Consider the following 18,937-nt stretch of genomic DNA (forward strand, 5'->3'; position numbering starts at 1 on the left):
GAGAGATGACTCAGTGGGCAGTGTTTGCTGTGCAAGCATAAGGGCCAGAACTGGAATCTCCAGTATTTAAAATCTGTGGAGGTTCTTGCCTGTAACTCCAGCGTTTGGGTGGGAGGAGAGACAGACAGATTCCAGAGCTTGCTGGCAGGTCGATTTATCAGAAACAGAGAGCTCCAGGTTCAATGAGGAGCCCTGACTCAAAAAAAAAATTAAGTAGAGAGTGATAGAAAAAGTTACACGACAGAAAAGCAAATGGGAAACCATCTGGGTTTCCTAACAAAATATATTGTTGAAAATGAATTCTGTAATTATTTAAGCTCTGTGCAAATAAGTCAAAACAATATAGCGGAACAGTTCAGAGGTGTTTGTCAATCTGTTTTAGCAAAAGTACTTAGTCATAAGTCAGCTATTGGTGACGTCAGATGGGTCATGGAAATGGCTTATTACACGTGATCTTGGTATTGGAAGGAGCATAGAGGTCTTGCTAGGTAAGCTGGGTAAAAGTTGTAGTTTTGTAAATTATGCCAATCTCTTTTCCTGCTAAAAGTTTTCTTATAAAGGAAACTAATACATTGTTGCCTGTGCCCTGGACTACTCTAAGCCAGATCCTACCTGCCCTTGGGGGTTGGAGGTGAGTTGGTGCAGTAACGACACAGACTTCATGAGCCATGAGAAACTGCAGCAAGCTCATCTGAGCACCGCTGCAAGCTCCTTTAATACCATCCACCTGGGCCCATTGGTCCCAAGAAAGAATCTCTTCTAAACAGCAGTTCCTGATTGGCTGGCATTGTCTGCTTCAGCAACCCTTGGTCTCTCAAGCCTTCAATTAGGTCCTCCTGCAGGAGCTGTTTCTGCGGCTGCGAGGCCCCTCATTTTAAGAAACTGAAATTTTGCTTTACCTGGTTCCTAAGAATTAGAAGCTAAAGTTCTTTAGATTTCATCATCTTTGTTCTTTTGTCTATCAAATATGACACATGAGAAAATCTGTGGACTGTTTTTATTCCCAATAGGAGAAACAGAATTCCTGATACTAACTGTAAGGCTCATCATTCGTGTCGATATATCCTACTTAGTTAATTCAATTTTTCTTCACTTTCCTTCTCATTTCATCTGTAGTTCTCAACCTCCTAGCCTTCTTCACTCTCCCCCTCCCCCCTCTCTATATAAATCCGTGTGTGTGTTTCCACTCACATCCATGCACACGTTTCATCAAACAATGGAACACTAGCAGCTAAGTGTTCACATCTATCTACACTTCTATACCTTCAGTGGCTCCTTTATTCATACTAACCTTACACACACACACACACACACACACACACACACACATCTGTGCATACACATGCTCACTGTCATAATTTCATGTACGTATTCCCATAAACTGAGTTAATGCTGTATTCAAGCACTCATCTACTCATGACCCTATCTACCCATGTGCATACATATACTTAAGCTCCTCCCTAACAAAACCTCATACATATCATGCAGAAACCTGACCCTGGCTGTAAGCCAGATGCTGCCATTTTGTAAGAATGCCATGCTTTGGGTACTTGGATCTGTACAAATGCTGCTGTTCCATTGATTAGAATTATTTTCCCTTCCATACATACTTGACTTCTATGCATCCTTCAAAAACCAATTCAGTAAGTTTCATCATAAGAATGAGCATAATAACAAAAGTGTGACTGTCTAAATGCAACTGTCTAAACTGCGTCAGCGGTGAAGCAAATTAGAACATACACGAAGTCCTATATTATGGAACAATTAAAAGCAGTAGCTGTTGAAATATACAACGTGGTTGAACCTTCGTGAAGTTGTACTCAGTGAAAAAGTCTATATACCTTCTACATCCATTTATATAATATTCTGAAACTATAACATCTTGAGAATGAAAGGCATATTTGTGGTTGGGGGGGAGGGATGAGGATGTGAGAGAAATGAGGGCAAGAAGGTGGATAATGCTAAAAATAGCAAGTCTGACTCCTTATAGCACTGGAGCCACTGGCACTCTGTGGATGCTTACACACGCAGTAAAGCTACATAAAGCTAAATTCACACAGGCAAACAACTGGGATGAGGATTCCGGATTTCATTCATAGATATTTCTCCAGTCACACCTTAAACTTTCATTTTACAAACAGGAGGAAAGTGAGTGAATGCACAAGGGATCTTCAAATTATTTCTTTTGACTACATTGAATCTATAATTACCTTAATAAAAATTACAGTTAAATGTAATTATAATGCCATCATCAGACCTAAAATTAATGTGATTTTTAGTGTCTGGGCAAGAAGATACATTTCGAAGGACTATGCTATGAGAAAAGGACAACATGAACCACGGCCAGTGGAAACTCCCTCAGTATACGAGAACAGTCGATTCTGTCCCACACAGAGGGAAACTTGGCACACAGCAAACCATATGGTCACAACTGGGATCTGCAGGCATGATGAGAAACAGAAATGGACCAGGCTTAAGCACCAAGCTCTGTGACTGAGTAACCATCCTATCTTTGTTCCTGAGGGGTTACACAGCAGGAAAACAGCAAGACACTCCCACCCTTGGGGGTGGGTACGTCAAGTTAACAGCAATCATTGTCCTTTGTGTGAGGTTTCTCTAGCCTGGGAAAAGACTCAAACATGCTCGACTTAAGAACCAAGTAATCAAACTAAAACGGAAATGTTTTTTCTGAGTAACACAAGCAGCAGTCTCCAATGTTCTTACATATTTTGTACAGCACACTAGAGTGTCATCTGTGATTTCTTCACGTTTATGCAGTTCATTCATGAAGTATGAGTTGAGTAACAGCGATGCCTGTGAAGAGCTGATGCTGGGGAAGAGGGGACATGTAAGGGGGTTACACAGGAAGGCTACATGGGGGGGGGCAGCAAATTGGAAGTTCTCCATTATGCTAGGGTTCCATACAGAGAATGAATGACTGAACAAAGCAGAAATGCATTTTCAGAATCAAAGCAGACAGCCACTCTTCCTTCCAGTTGTTAGAGAAGGCTGCTAGCAGTGGTGACAGCGTGGTTTCCGGAAGTAAAGGACCTCTGCATTAATAAGAAATATCAGGAACTGGGTGAAAGCAATAGGCGTTAAGTCAAGTTTCTGAAGATTGTACTTAATGATGATTCTCTCTGATGTAAATAAGCAATGCAAAACAAATAGCACAGTCAAAGAAGAAAGAGGATAGTAAGTATGAGCCAGGAAAGACATTCTGACCACAGGCGGCATAAAACAGAATCAAAAACTGTCAGGCACCGTGGTTGGGGATTCTTACCCACCTAAAAGATGACACTAGGACTCACTGCACAATGTTGTGTATTTGTTCATCGGCCGTTATAGAGTGAATTTCATTATAGTTCATGTAAGACAAGTAACTGGGCATCTCATCAACCGCTGAGTTCTCACTTGTGGAAATGAGCTTTCCTACTGGGTCATGACTTAAAATTCCAGGGCAAAGCATGATAAGACTGGCAGAACAACCCCTTTGCAGGAAGCTGCTGCATTCACAAAACTGATTTCATCTTTTCATGACGATTTCATTTCTTATTTTATGTTGTAAGTTGCCATAAAATCAATGGCTTTAAAAAAATCACAACTTCATTATTGGATATTTCTGTGTCAGAGGGCCGGCAGGGTCCTCACTGGGCACAAACTGAGATGTTAAGAGGTCACATTCTTTTCAAAATCCCTTAGAAAAAATCAGTTTCCTACTCTCTCCAGATTCCAGAGCAACCACTTATCTTGCCTCTTTGGTTCTTCCTTTGTCCTTAAAGTCAGCAAGTATTTGTTTAGCTCTTTGCATGTTTCAGATTCCTTCTCTCTCTGCTGCTTGTGAACAGGCAAGACTTCATATTTATGACTGGCAAGAGCCCATCATGTTGTAATATACAATGATATGCTTTGTGTCAACTATGATAGAGTTAGTATCTAAGTAGCATATTCTAGATGGGAACTTGTTAACACTGTTGCCCTTCCAGCCAAATTATGGCAGCTATAGAGTTGAGCATGGGATGCTTCATTCTGTATTAATTTCCTGGTTCTGCCCTTATTACGTTGGCTCGTCCAAGGTGTAAAGAGAGATAGCACCAAGAATGATGTAGGTGACATAGGACATGGGAGAAAGGGCAGAAGGAAGCCAGTTGAAAACACAAAGTAGGGAAAATACTTGGTCTTTGCTGTCTTCTGTGCATCTGAAAATATACATATAGACCTTTTCTTCACTACAAGTAAGCGAGCGGATATTCTATCATCCGTGACATTTGATAGTAATTTGACATGGAGTGGCAGGAAGCTTTCAGTATGTTGTAAACCACAAGATATCTAAGCTGTAAGTGATGAGGTTTTAAAATAAAAAGCTCTCACCACATTTCATGCTTTGCTTGGGCTCATGGGACACAGAGAGGGTGCAAGTTCCTCACAGAACACAGGAGATGAATTCTAGTGGTTTTCAATAGCAAAGGGTGTCTTGTGTAAGTTTTCCTGAGAAGGAAAAAGATATTATTACAGAGGGTTCTGAATCATCAAAGAGTTCTAACCATAAAGGCTGTGAAAGAGTTCACTTCATTTGGTGACATCAATAAGAATGACAACTTTTGGGTAACATATCTGCATAGGACGATCTTAGGTCCACAGCAATGAAACAGTAAGAAACAGCATTTAGCCTGTGGGCATAAGTAAACCACCAAGTCTCCAGACTCACTCACTGCCTGTCAATAAGGGAATCAGAAAATAGAGCCTCATTCACTGGCTGACACAGTAGAAATCCAGCATCTCTGTGGGTCCTGGTCTGCTTTTGACTTTCTGCCCAAGGACTTTCTTCAGATACAGCTTTGTGTAAAGAGAGCATTATTAACAGTGTTGAAGTTAGAAATGAATGATCTTAATGATAAGTTTAAGAGTTAGCCAGGCTCTGGGAGACTCTGACCTCCCGGGGGTAGAATAGAGCTAAGGCACAATGCTGGGTCTGTTATTAGGTCAGTGGAGGGTATGGCTAGAAAGGTCCTTCTAGGATACAGTGACAGCCATCTGTCTTTTGCCAATCCATCCCAGCCAAGGGCAGCCCTATGCATTGTGTTTGTTCCCACCTGGACACTAGTGTAGTACAACACTTCAAATGCTGTCACCCTTGGCTTGGCAGCCTATGCCAAAATCATTGCACTGATAATGAGTCAGGAGAATTTGAACAGTAGAACTCTGTCTGGCATCTCATAGGATGAGGCTAGTAAGCTATGCATCGATTTCAATTTTTTTTAAAGTTTGAATACTGAAATTTGAGTATTTCCTCCTCATTTTTGATAATTAACTTTGGATTCTTGATAGAGTAGAGAGATCTCATTCTAGGTTAAGAAATTACAGTTCTGTTCTTCCACATTTTCAGTTCAATCCAATTTATACTCACTTCTCGACAAAACAGTTTGGCAGAGGAAAAAATAGACCAAATTCTTCCATCCTCTCCAATGAGGGATTCCCAGACCAAGTCTGAAAACCCAGCAACTGCTTTAGTCTTTACAAAAAAAAAAGACATCTAACATCCCCCATACAGAAAGACATTGAGTGGTAAAAGCAAAATCCATTGGCTTATGTAGAATAATTAGAATAACATGGATCGATAATTACATATGCAAATGACTTCAAAATAGTCAGATGATTCCAAGAAACACTTTTCTCCTGCTATTTTTCCCCTTCTGTTGTCCTTCTTATGGGTTTTCTAAATACAGGGTCCTTTGTCCTTTCTGTTTGGAATTACATGTGGCTCCAACAATAGCTTATTCCTCCTTACATCATTGATTCCTTTCTCCTTGGATCTTCCCTCACTCCTCAAACCATGCATTTCCTCTTCAGCATGCTTTCATTTGCAAGGTTAATTTTTACTAAATTTTTACCAAGGAGTATGCTATGACTTCAGTAGTCAACTCTTTAAGAAAAGATAACGTATCTTCAACTGGATCCTCAGTTTCTGGAGAATTGGGATTTACAAATCTTTGAAGTGATTTTCAAACATGCAATTAAAGAAGAAAACTGTGGGAAAGGGTCAGTTTCAAATGAGGTTCACAAGCAATCTTACAGATTCAAAACAGCCTGAGGGGGAAGCTTGACCTATAAATTAGTGATGTGAAGTGGTTGAGAAACTTTGGAAGAGTCCAGATTGCCCACATGACCTGTGGCTTTCACTGTGCTTTGACTCATACTAGTTGTGGGACAGGAATGTAGGCTCTTCAGGCTAGATCTTCTATGTCAAGTAAATTTGAACAACCATTCATATGACATCTCTAAATTTAAATGTAGTGGCTATCAATTCATTCTCAGCACTTTGACTACCGCAAAGAATGTATACATGTGGGGCACATTTGGCCTCCAGGCCAATACTTGGGAAAAAACTATGTGAAATATGGTAAACATAGTATGTAAACTGCTGGTTAGTTTGTGGCTCTTGTTGTTATTGTCAATTTGACAAAAGCTATAGTTATCTGGGAAAAGGCAACCTTGATTTGGAAAATGCCTCTCTCAGATTGTCCTGTGAAACATCTTCTTGACTGATGACTGATGGGGAAGGGCCCTGCTCACTGTGGGAGGGGCCACCGCTGAGCACATGGTCTGGGGTTGTATAAGGAAACAAGCTGAGTGAGCCATGGGGAGCAAGCCCAAAGCTGCTTTTTCTCTGACAGTCTGTTTCGCTTCCTGCTTCCTGCTTCCTGCTTCCTGCTTCCTGCTTCCTACCATGAGTTCCTGCCTTCATTTCCCTTGATGGTGATAGACTGTAACTTGTAAGCCAAGTAAAGTCTTTCCTCTCCAAGAGCTTTGGGTCAGTGTTTTATCACAACAGTAGAAAGCAAACTAGGACAGTGATACTCCTGTGGATAGACCTTATTCTCCTGAATCCTCCCACTCCACCCTTCTCTTCTCTTCATCTCTCCTTCATCATGCTTTGTCTTTCTTCTAAACATTACAGGGCTCTTGCATGATCATATTGGTGGTTTCCATAGTTACTTCTCTACTTCACCACATATCAGTGTGACAGATCTGTGGCCATACCTGTTGGCCTTTGTGATTTTATACCCTATGATTTGGATACTCAATATAGAATGAAAAGTATAGGTTAGGTCTAATACTAGCTTACATAGGGTGATATTACAAGTCTCAACAGCATAAACTACCCATGCAGTAGGCTCTACTTAGAAGAATAAAATGTCCATTTCTCTCCTTTCCATGTGCTTTTCTAATACCACAGACTATTGTGTCCACACATGGCAGTTAGGGTGAATGAAAGTAAAAAAAAAACTTTGAGGTTCAATGTCTGTTATAGTGAAGAAGAAATGAGGAAGGGGATTATTTTAAATCAGCAATTAAGATGCAGATTAGAAATGCTCACATTCCCTCAGAGTCATACCCCTACCTACATGGCTTTCTTCAACACAGTCCTTATGTCTCTAAACCATTCTTGGAGTTTTTGAGCTGTACAACCTCCAGGTCCTGGCTGTTCTCGTAGGACCTTTTGTCAGTTTACCTCAGATTTGTTGAGAACCACAGACACCCATTTGCCTAGTTCTTTCTAGGAAGAGTGGGAGCCACCCAGCTCCCATCAGCTCTTCTGGTAATCCTTGTTCTCTGAGTGGGCTGGGCTGATTTATCTTCATAACACTGGAGAGACTGCATTATCAGTAGAGAAAGGGAGTCATACAAACTTCAAGAAACTATAGCTTGACTTAAAATGGCAAGTTTGCCCTCACGATTTAATTAAATTTGTAACAAGTACAGAAGTGACATTTTGTAACTCATAATGCCATTTTGTTAAAGCCATACAACCACGTTTTCAGTGGGAGTTTTATTGTTGAGGCAAGCACCTGAATTTCTATCATGTTATAAAAGAGTTCCTTTGAATCTTTGAATTTAACTTGGCTGCAGCAGTTAAATAATGCGTTGCTTAAATAGAACAGAATTTTTAAATTACTTATTCTGAATCTGCCTGTATCCATCAGGAAAACAAACTATATATGTTATTTGAACAAAGGGAATTTAAGGTGCTGTTGACTAGGAACAAAGCTGTTACCTAGGTAACTGGCAGTAAAAGTGAACAGCATAAGAGAGGTTACAGCTCCACTTCCAAGACTGGAAGGAGATAGGGAATATCCTGATTACAACAACTTAGACATCAGAAGAGGGATCGGAAGAGATAAGAACCAGATCTTCCAGGAGAAAGTGCCTACTGGTGGCAGATGATGTTCTTGGAGAGGTCCATAGGTCTTCCCAAGTGTTTTAGACAATAAAACAGTCATTTACACAATAAGAATTGATTTTGTGCTGTAGCAATAACCATTATTAAATTACAAAAAATACTCAATTACTATTAGGTTTTCATGAGTAAGCAACCTCTAAAATCTACAAATAGAGATTTGTCTCGAGTGAATAAAGCCTAAGAAAGGTACTTGGGTTCATGTAATGGGTTTTACACTTAACGGAGACTCAAGTTCTTTCAAGCTTATGCTGGATTGCATCACGTGTCATATGGATATAAACAATTCCGAGATGTCTGCTCAGGTCCAGACATTATATGTGTGTTCTAAGCATCAGTGCCTGTAATCCTAGCACTTGGCAAGTGGAGGGCAGTCTGGGATACATGCTAAGGCCTTGTCTCAAAAGAAAAAATAAACTTTCTCAAGTTCTATCAATGTGTTCACGAACTACAAAAGAACTCATAGACTTTTAGCTAAAAACAGCGAAACATTAACCAGGGCTGCATTAACCAGGGGAGTTGAGTGCTGTGGCTTTTGGTAAGTAGCTACCTCCACAGACGCTGGGAGAGAGATTACCTGCCACAAGCCTCCCTGTGAGTGGCTATATTTGTTTCTTTTAAAAAGCAAATTTTCACAGGTAAGGAAGACCAGAGAGTACATTAGGAAACTGTACTCACGCAGGATATTAGAGAGAATGGAGGCTGCTGAAAAGTGTAAAAGACAGAACAACCAAACCTTCTTTGCCTTTGAATTGTGTCCATTCAGGATGAGCTTCAACTTTTTCTTACATTTTTGCCCCATTTGGAGAATTTAGGTTCTATACTTATAAGAAGGAGCCATTTCATGTGTTAATTATATTAATTTTAAAAGATTGAAGTAGTTTTAAAAGACTCGGTCACACTTTTGTTTGCATCCAATGGTCTTCCTTTTAAAGAACATCGACTAAAGCCAAAATGGGCTCTGGATTCTCAAAACTATTGCGTTCGAATATGGTGTTTGCGTCTCCCTTCTCATGAACCCTAAAGGGAATGGAAAAGGTCATTCTCCTGATAAAATATGGACCCTACAAAGCATTCCTGAAATGTTCAACTTGCAAATACGGTTAAAAATGCCTAATTCAGGCCTATCTCCATAGACGCCGGGGGCGAAGCTGGCTGGCTGGATTTTCACAGTGCTTCTCTTTATGTGCTAGCAAAGTTGTTTTACGATGTGTCTGGGTGACGGGCCGATTTCTTTACATGAATTAAGTATATGTATTGAATGTTTCTAGCATTTTTGCTTTTATAACCAACTTACAGTGTGAACACCAACAATCCTTACCCTGGCGCATTGCCTTGGCACAGCCAGCAGCAGGGACCTTAGACGCCATTCCTCGTCTTCCCCAAGTCCACTGCCAGGTTCCTCCTCCTTTTCACTTTGATACGTTCACTTGCAATGAGAAATGTCCGCAGGAGAAGACGGAGCTGATGATTAAATGGGAACGGTAAGGGGTTTTCCTGGGCTTGCGGCAGGGACCGTCTTCACAGTGAACGTGCGTTCTCATGCAGTAAAGACAGCAGCGAACAGCCTCAGGTGGGACACCAGTTGGCCTCGCTGAATGGGCTTCAAGGCCGTCTTGTGTCTATTGTAACTACAACAGGTCATTTTCTCACACACCTCTACCCCACTCCCTGCCCCTCCCTTGCCAATTGCATAGTGGAGCCTGAAGAGAGGCTGTTAGGTCCAGAGAAAGGATGTATCACAGTTCAACCGGAAGAAACTTCTAGCAAACCCTACTTACTGCAGAATAAAACGACCCTGTCTCATACAGAACATCCTTGCCTTTGGGGAGCGTCTCTGTCCCTGTTCTGTTTTTTCCATCTGCGATCCTCCTCCCACCTCCCATTGCAAGCACAGAGTCTGGAGAGCACTTAGGCGCGTGCCCAAGAGGCATATGAATAGTGCATTAAATCAGGGACGGAAACTAAAGGGGAGACGCTCCATGGAATTCAGGTTGAATGGATAATGGAAAGAGCTCTACCCTGGAGCCAACGAGCACTGGAATTGAACCCCTGTCATTTAGAAATTGTCATGGGCAACTTGTCTTTTCTGAGTGGCAGTTTGTTTATAAAATTGAATAATGACATCTGCCTCATCACTGTCCCAGAATTAACTGAATTATATACATGAAAACTAGAGCACTGTTGGGCCCACGGCTGCTATTCACTAAACATTAGTCTCTTCCCTCAGGAGAAGGGAGTAAAGGAGTTGTTTATTCACAGGGCTTTCTCAGTATTACACCGAGAATCGGCTGTGTGTGTGTGTGTGTGTGTGTGTGTGTGTGTGTGTGTGTGTGTGTGTAGGGAGGGAGAAGGACACAGAGACAGAGACAGAGACAGAGACAGAGACAGAGACAGAGACAGAGACAGAGACAGATGGAGAAGCAGTTTAAGGCCTGGGAGTCTATTTTATTATATTGAGTTTTCTAATCTCTTCAGTACTTTCAGAATCTTTAACTTCCTGGTTTCAGGGGAAGAGGATAACTAGGTCAGAATAGTACTGGCTCTGAGTGTCTTACTCAGTGCTGGTAGATGTGTGTTCCCTCGCCCCTTAGCCTGGACTCCGTGTGTTCCCGAGTCCACTGTCTTTTCGAATGGTACTGAGAAAGCGATCCATTTCTCTGAGTTTCATTTTCTGTGCAGGCCACTCTGTTTGAGCCAACACATTCTTTGGTTGCCACGTGTTAGCATCTCTGCCTGAGGAGCTGTCAGGATGAAGAATCACTTCCTTCTCTGTGCCAGACCTGAGTTGATCTCTAAACTACAAAGGTTCAGGCTTTTCTTGGCACCAAAAATACAGGAACTGGGCTCAGATCTCACAGTTCTTTTTGTCCCTTATAAACCTTATACCTGGGGTTTTCATATTACCAGCTCCTTCGTTTGCTGATATATGCTGAGCCTCAGATCTGGTGCAGTCCCTACCACCTAAATGGATGCTTTCAGGCTCTAACCCTGACCTGGTGACCCAGGACAGGAACAGGGATCCAAGGTTTCTGATAGGTTTAAGTTGTTTACCCACAATAAAATGTATTCATGATTTCTCCCAAGATTAAATCTTTTGCCCATAATGAGATCTCAGTATCCTATCAGCTTCTTCTTCTAGTTTGTTTGAAAAAAAAAAAAAACAGCCAGCATATTCTTCTTCGTTTGTTTCTTCCTTCCTTCCTTCCTTTCTTTCTTTCTTTCTTTCTTTCTTTCTTTCTTTCTCTACCAAACTGATTGGCAAACATACATGTATAAAACAAAATAAATATGATGCACAATGGAAGAGCATCCTGAGCATAGCAGCCCCATGAACGTTCTCAGATCTCTCTTCTGGGTCCTGAATATTCAAGAAGACTGTAACACTACATTCCCTAATACACAGTCACCTCAATTACCTGACTCATTTCAACAAAATTTGTTTCGCCTTTAAATAATGTTTAAAAAAAACAATTTTTGTTTGTTTGTTTTATAAACATCCCAAGAAGCCTGGTGTTTTCACAATTATCAAAGGAGTCTTGGTCGCTGAAGGGTTAAGACTCTCTGAAGAAGGGTTTGAGGGATCACGAAGTTTTCCTACAGGGCCTGTTGATCCCATTAATTTTTTGTAGTTTTTCTTCTGTGGCTAGAAGAAGCTCCATCTTTCTCTTCTTTGGACAGTCCTCCTCCTGGACTCAGACTGTTTGTGTCATCTATGTCTATGGGATGTCCTCTTCAGCCTTCTTGGTGAATAATTTTGCTCTGCTAATTTTAGCACACTGCCATTTGTAGATGAACGATTCACATTTGTGTGGATGTTTTTGACTATTTCTAATGTACTGGCGGCTACTAAGTTAGCCAAATAGACTACATGGCCAATTTAAAAAAAGTGCTGTCTTTTATCAGTTTATCAGATCTAAGGTCTGTCTGTCCCTGCGTATAGTAACTTCTTATTTATGTCTCCTGCTCCTTCCAGATCTTGGAGACATCTAAGGCTTAATGGGGACTTTTCCACATTCCTGACTGCTGCTCTCCAACGAAGCTCTGAGTACTGGCAACATGTGGAAGCCCGTGACAGATCAGCGTCACTAGCCTTCAGTCTAAGCAGCAGCCCAGAACCAGTGTGGCCTGAAACTCCGGCAAGCATTTAGAGAAAGACTCCTCTGCTCATGGAAAGAGGAAATGAAAGGATTTCCAGCCAACCACGAGGAACTATCCACCACTCCAAAGAGCTCACCTTCTTTATCCAGCATGCTGTCCCGCCTAGTGGTTCCCGTTCAGCCCTTGCACAGAAAACGCAGAGTGGTGGTCTAACGAAAAACCCAAAGGTCAACATTCAGAAAAGGAGACCGGGAACAGCGATTCTATCAAAACACTCAAGTCGAATTATGTCAGAAAGCCAACCTAGACCCCCTGTGATTCCATCCCGCAGGCCAGGGTTCCGGATATGCTACATTTGTGGCCGAGAATTTGGGTCCCAATCACTTGCCATTCATGAGCCTCAGTGTTTGGAAAAGTGGCGCATTGAGAACAGCAAACTACCCAAGCACCTGAGGAGGCCAGAACCCTCCAAACCACAGCCCATCGGTGGCAGTGACTCCTACAATCTGCAGGCAGCCGAGGAGGCATTTCAGAGTGCGCAGGCTCAGCTGCTGCCCTGTGAATACTGCGGCCGCACATTCTTGCCAGATCGTCTCCTGGTTCACCAGAGAAGCTGCAAGTCAAAGGGTGAGAATCCTAGAACAGCAAACACGAATAGTCCTGACGTTCCTACTGGCCTCAAGAAAACTTCTAGCGGTATCCCAGTCCGACCAAGGACTCTCATCTGTTACATTTGTGGTAGGGAATTTGGCACGCTGTCCCTTCCTATCCACGAGCCTAAATGCTTGGAAAAGTGGAAAATTGAGAATGACCGTCTCCCTAGAGAGCTGCGTCGGTCACTGCCCCAGAAGCCTCAACCTCTTCCAACTGGACAGCCCAGCCAAAAGAGGGCGAGTCAAGCCGCACTTGTGCCTTGCCCGAATTGTGGCCGGACCTTTGCTGTACACCGCCTACCTGTACACCAGAGAAGTTGTAGATCTCAACCTAATGGACTAAAACTTCTAAATTTGAACCTAGAAAGGAAAGGCGGTCCAAATGGATCCATTAATTCCAAGCATCAGAGGAAAATGAAAGCACCCAATGGGGACAAGGTAACTGGTGTCATATAAGATGAAGTAGGTGGACTGGGGACATACTCCATCTTCAAAAGGATAAGAGAACTATTCCCAGAGCCAGCCACCTCAGCCCCAACGATGGTTTCTCCCAAAGCCTTACTTGTGTCTCAAAGCAGCCTGTCCAAGTGGATCTTCTTTTGGACTCTAGGGGCTGTGTGTGTGTGTGTGTGTGTGTGTGTGTGTGTGTGTGTGTGTGTGTGTCTGTTTTGCAAAGTAGATCTAACAGAATCCTTGTCTGGTTGGTTCATAATCCTCTTCAGTCCTACATCCTAAAAGAGATGGACTTTTTTTCTCTGACCCCTCATCCCAGTGATCCCTGGGAGAGACTGTTACTTAAAATGAGTCATTAATGCCGTGTCTACATTACAGAGATATGGTTCCTATTCCAACGGCCAATGTTTATTGCTGGTTTATTTTAGTCATCTACCTTAGGAATTCAGTTCTGGCAATGTTGGGTTATGCCGAGTTTATCTTACTAAAATAGAATCTGTGTCAAAAACCCCAAATGACTTTAGCAACAATTAAACACTGGAACACTTGCTAAGTCTATGTGCTCTGCAGACGCAGGGTGATTCTGTTGAAGGCATATATGATTCTTAAACGTGTGTGGGGGTGGGTAGGGTTAACCCTTTCATGGATGCCGAAGTAACTAGATATGTATGCATGGTTCTGGGATGTTCTCAGTCCTGTGTTCTGTACCCATTGTGGAGATTGTTCATAGGATGGTGTCCCCCAACCTCATTCTAAGCAGTGAACCGAAGTATTGTCAGCCTATAAAGTTAAAGTTATTAGCCTTTGACTTGGGGTCTCACCATTATCAGGATTGGGTGGGGATGTTTATGAAGGTGGCCAGCTGAACAGCAGGACCTGTACACGTCCTGCCATAAAATCAGGGCACTGCCCTGTCACATCTTATATGTCAATTGTAAGAAAGAGGAGGTGGCCTTTCCTCCTGGCTGTTTGAATTCCAAGCATGCTCATAACTCCTAATCGTGGCCTCCTGACAACTATCTTTAGCCAGATAATGTTTATAAATTGAGTAGTTTAAGGAAACAAAGATAATTCAAACCATTATTAAACTAGAATGATAAGGACACATCTTTTGTTATGATCTAATTTCTCTTGCCTTTGCTTTTTATTACTCTGAGAACTGTCTAGTCCTTGTTCCTAATTTCCATGACTAAAGATTATGGACTCACTAGTTTCGAAGATCCCATGACAGTCATCCTAGAGCAGAGAAGTCAGAACAACATGCAGAACATTTTTTTTTTCAGAAAATATTGAAGACAAAAAAATTCAAAATGGCTAAACTCTTTGCCTTGTGGAAATCCAAATGCTTAAGTATGGCGTGGGCTCTGATCTGGTCTCATAAACCTGATCTGGTTTTCCTATCCTCTGCCTGTTGCTTTCCTTCCAAGATGTGTGGGGTCTGGAAACAGAGTTAAAGGATCAGTGTCTTAGGGTCACCAATCAGCAACCATCCCAGCATCCGAACTCTCAGCCCTGTTTCTTGTTGAACTCTCAGCCCTGTTTCTTGTAGCATGTTACTTTAAACATTCTCGTCACAGGTCTAGAGCTAGGGAGGAGTATGGTCAGGATTCTTGCGCTTCCTGTTGTAACACGTACTTTCTGCTCCAAGACTAGAGCCAACCGGCTAAGCACAGCAGGTTCTCTCAGTCACAACTGCCAAAAGAGACCAACTGACTGGGCCTGTGTTGTCATAAAAAGCCACCTCCCTCCCTCCCCCACCCAGCTGTCTAGAGGAGAAAAATGTCAGCAGTGGTGGTTTCTCCATGATGCCTGCATGTATTTGAGAATCCAGGCAGGCCCCAAGAAGACTAGATGTTGCCAGTGTGTACCCAGACCCTCAAAGGCATTGCCTGCCATGTGACAATGGGAAAGTGTCACCCACCATTGTTACCTTTGTCCTGACAGATTTGGGGACCATACAGGTCCCAGTGAAAACATTGACAGGTCATCTAAGCAAAAGGTCATAGGGGCCACATTTAAATCAAGCTTGGGTCAATTAAAGTGGATCAAGTTTTAGACTTCCCTAAATCATGAGGTATTTTGGAAGTGACAGGCATCATCTATTCCCTCAGACATTGCTTCTAAGGTACATTCAGAAGAAGGTCTTTTCTGACCAGTTTACTTTGCTTTCTGGATCCCATCTGTTGAAATTTTAACTTCCTCACACACTTTCCACTTCTTATAATGAGTCATTTGTTTTTCGTAAAGAGCTCTGACCTATACATCATTAGGTTCTGGAGTCGGATCTGCCTGTGACAGCTAACTTTTGGCTGACTGAAGTGCATTGCCTTTTACAATTTGGACGCCTGCTTCATCTCGTTCTCTTGTCAATTAGAGCAGTTTTACTTTGGAATTCTGGATCTGGTCTTGGATTAGTGTCAGCAATCTTGCCTGATATTCTCAAGAGACTCAATCTGAATTCCAGAGAGGGAATATATATATATATATATATATATATATATATATATATATATATATGTTCACATTAACAGCCATGGTATTGGGGAAACAATTTGCTCTCACTGGGTGACAGTGATGTTTGATGGCCAACTACAGTGCTGCTAAGGCTGTCTGTTGAAAGTTCTCTTGTGATGCAGTCAATCAAAGGAAAAAAATGCCTATGAGGCAAGCTCACCTGTGAGATCTAAGTGGGCCCTCTCTTTATCCTTACACGAACTCAAACTCTCCTGCTATGTATTATCTGAAATACAGAGCCAAATCTATTCTTTGTGATCTCATAGAAAAGTTGTGACGATTATGTAAAAGTTGATTGTCCTGAGGCCATCACTCTGGCCCTAATGACCAGCATTGTGACACTTCCTTCCCCTGAAAGAAGAAAAGCTTGGGTGAGCTTCACCTAGTTAAAAACTTCATATGAAGTTTCGATGCTCAATGTGGAAAAATACAGATTATTGTTTTGATTTTTTATTATTGTGTTTGCATAATCGAACATTCATTTTGTAAGTATTTTTCCATGATATCTGCTGAAGAATGTGATAGGGGCCATTGTTATTTCTTATTTTAAAACAAAAGGAGGGAATGTTGACAAGTTGGCTCTTTTTTGGAAGCTGATTGTTACAGTCTTTATCTAGAGACCTCTTCTAGTTACTTGAAGCCCAGGATGATAGTTAAACACATAGTTATAAACCCAAATTCCGTCTTTGCCCAATGACCCTCTGACCCTCTCTAAGTAAGGCTAGGGATTTATTGTCTTGGGATTTTGTTGGTAATACATGAAGTGTTCCTAAGAATCCTGCCCTTACGTTGCAAAGCAGAAATTATTTTTATTCAGTGACGCTATCTTTTCTACAGAGGACTGTGTCTCTGAACTGAATCTGAGTGCTTTTGGCATCCCCAGGACTCGGGTTGCAGCCGAACACATCACTAGCATCTGGTGCTGCCATCTGCTGTCTCATTTTAATGCCTTCTACATTGTCAAATTATATGACTGCCTTTCTCCTTAGGAAAAAAAAAGATATATTCTTATTCTTTTTAATTATGTGGATAGGGATGTGTTTATGTGTAGGTATTTGTACCTGATTGAAGGTACCCTAGAAGACCAAAGGTGTTCAAACCTCCTGCAGCTGAATTACAGATGATTGAAAGCTATCTGATGTGGGTCTAGGGAAGTGAACTTGAGTGCTTGAATGCTGTTAACTGCTGAGCGACTTATGCAGCCCTTACTCATTTTTATTTTTATCTGTGTGAATGTTTTTCTTCCTCTCTCTCTCTCTCTCTCTCTCTCTCTCTCTCTCTCTCTCTTTCTGTGCGTGTATGTGTGTGTGCACATGTGTGCATGCCTGGTGTCCTCAAGGGTCAAAGAGATTATCAAATTCCTTGGAGCTGGAGTTATGGATGGTTGTGGGCCATCATGCATATACTGGGAATCAAACCTCAGTCCTCTGCAAGAACAACAAATGCTCTTAACCACTGAACCATCTCTCCAATTCCTCCAGCCCCTCCCCTTTGCTTCCAAAATCTAAAAATCTAAAAAGGTTCCTTTATAATACAACCATGAACTTCAATTATTTGTAACTATTAGATTTGAACTTAGAGGTGCTGTTTCTGCAGGAGAATCTCATACCTTAAAGGCAGAATAGCTAATGGGACTGTCACAAAAAGAACGGTAGAGCAGATATGACCCATTTTCATATTTGTGCATCGATTTCTGCTAAATAGAACATAAAATATAGTGACAAGAAGGAAAATATGAACTATTTTTATTGAGTATCTTTATATATTCATCCATTGTACTATGAAAATGCCTGAGACAGAGTAATTTATGGAGAGTAGAGATTTGATTCTCACATTCTGGAGACAAGGCCGTACAAATCAAAGTACCAGCAAGCACTGCTGTCTTGGTGGGATGCTCTGTGTCCAAGACGGGGCTGTGTGCTATTCTGGGGTAACACTTGTCTTCACAACAGGGGAAGCATTAGCTTCAAACTTGAACCCTTTGAAGAAGGTGTTAATTTTATTCACAAAGGTGGAGGCCTCTGTGACTCGGTCATTGCCTACATCCTGAGAATCACTATTCCACTGAGGATTACGGTTCAGCATGACTTTAGAAGGAGCACCATGACTCAATATGGCTTTTCCTGATTAGCACTTTGTTTGTACACATAATCTGTTCTAAATTTTCTCTAATTTTCTGGTGGGAAGTATGAAGTTAAGAGTTGCTTAAAGTTAGGTAGCAGGTTCTAAAGTAAGTGCTATGCTAGGGCCAGTTCTAAATCTAAATGGTACTCATCAAGGGTACAAGGCAATGTAGAACTCAGTGGTAGAACTCAGTGGTTGTGTACCTGTGGTTCCAATTCCCAGCATGGTTAGGTGGGACCATTGTTACCCTGGGAAGCCTAAGCATGAGGCAATACGAAGAAGAAACAAGTTAGCTAACTTATGAGTATTCATCATTAGGTGTTGGCCTAAACACTAATATACATTCATAAAAATAATAGACCCAGCTCTTAGTCTTAGAAGAAAATGATAAGGAAATATGAAAAGTAAAACAAACAAACAAACAAAAAAAAACCCAGATAGTATGAAATTTTGATAGCCCAGTGTGTTGTGATGAGAGGTTGCAACATTCAGAACCTTGGCTAGAGAAAACCTCAAGGGAGATTCTTCATCTGAAACCCATGACCAGTGACAGCATTAACCCAGCGGGTTGTTGTGAGGGTGTGGGGGTTGTTGTGAGGGTGTGGCTGAAGGGGGAGACCGGTCTGACCTTACAGTGGAACTAAAGGGCCTACAAGTGTCTGGCACCTAATGGGGGATGATCTTGCACAAGAAGAAGCATAGGGGTGGCATCAGGGCAGTGGTGATCCCTCACACTGCCCTTCACAGAACACCACACATTGTTTAGCTGTATCATGATTCCAGTGATTGGTGGCAGATGAAGTATGGTGGGCATACTTTGTAAGAATTGAAATATGGAAGGGTGAGGAAAGAG

General features: G+C 41.8%; 1 protein-coding gene across 1 annotated transcript in view; it reads left to right on the top strand.

The window, feature by feature from the left end:
• The window catches only part of Zfp474 (zinc finger protein 474), a 30,275-nt gene extending 16,278 nt beyond the window's left edge, over window positions 1–13,997 (top strand). Inside the window, 1 exon segment of the mRNA NM_001107380.2 lies at window positions 12,216–13,997. Coding sequence (NP_001100850.1) covers window positions 12,409–13,449 — 1,041 coding nt within the window. The 5' untranslated portion in view covers window positions 12,216–12,408 and the 3' untranslated portion in view covers window positions 13,450–13,997.
• The last annotated feature ends 4,940 nt before the right edge of the window (window positions 13,998–18,937 follow it).

This window comes from Rattus norvegicus, chromosome 18, assembly GCF_036323735.1.
Source record: "Rattus norvegicus strain BN/NHsdMcwi chromosome 18, GRCr8, whole genome shotgun sequence".
NCBI classification, from domain to species: domain Eukaryota; kingdom Metazoa; phylum Chordata; class Mammalia; order Rodentia; family Muridae; genus Rattus; species Rattus norvegicus.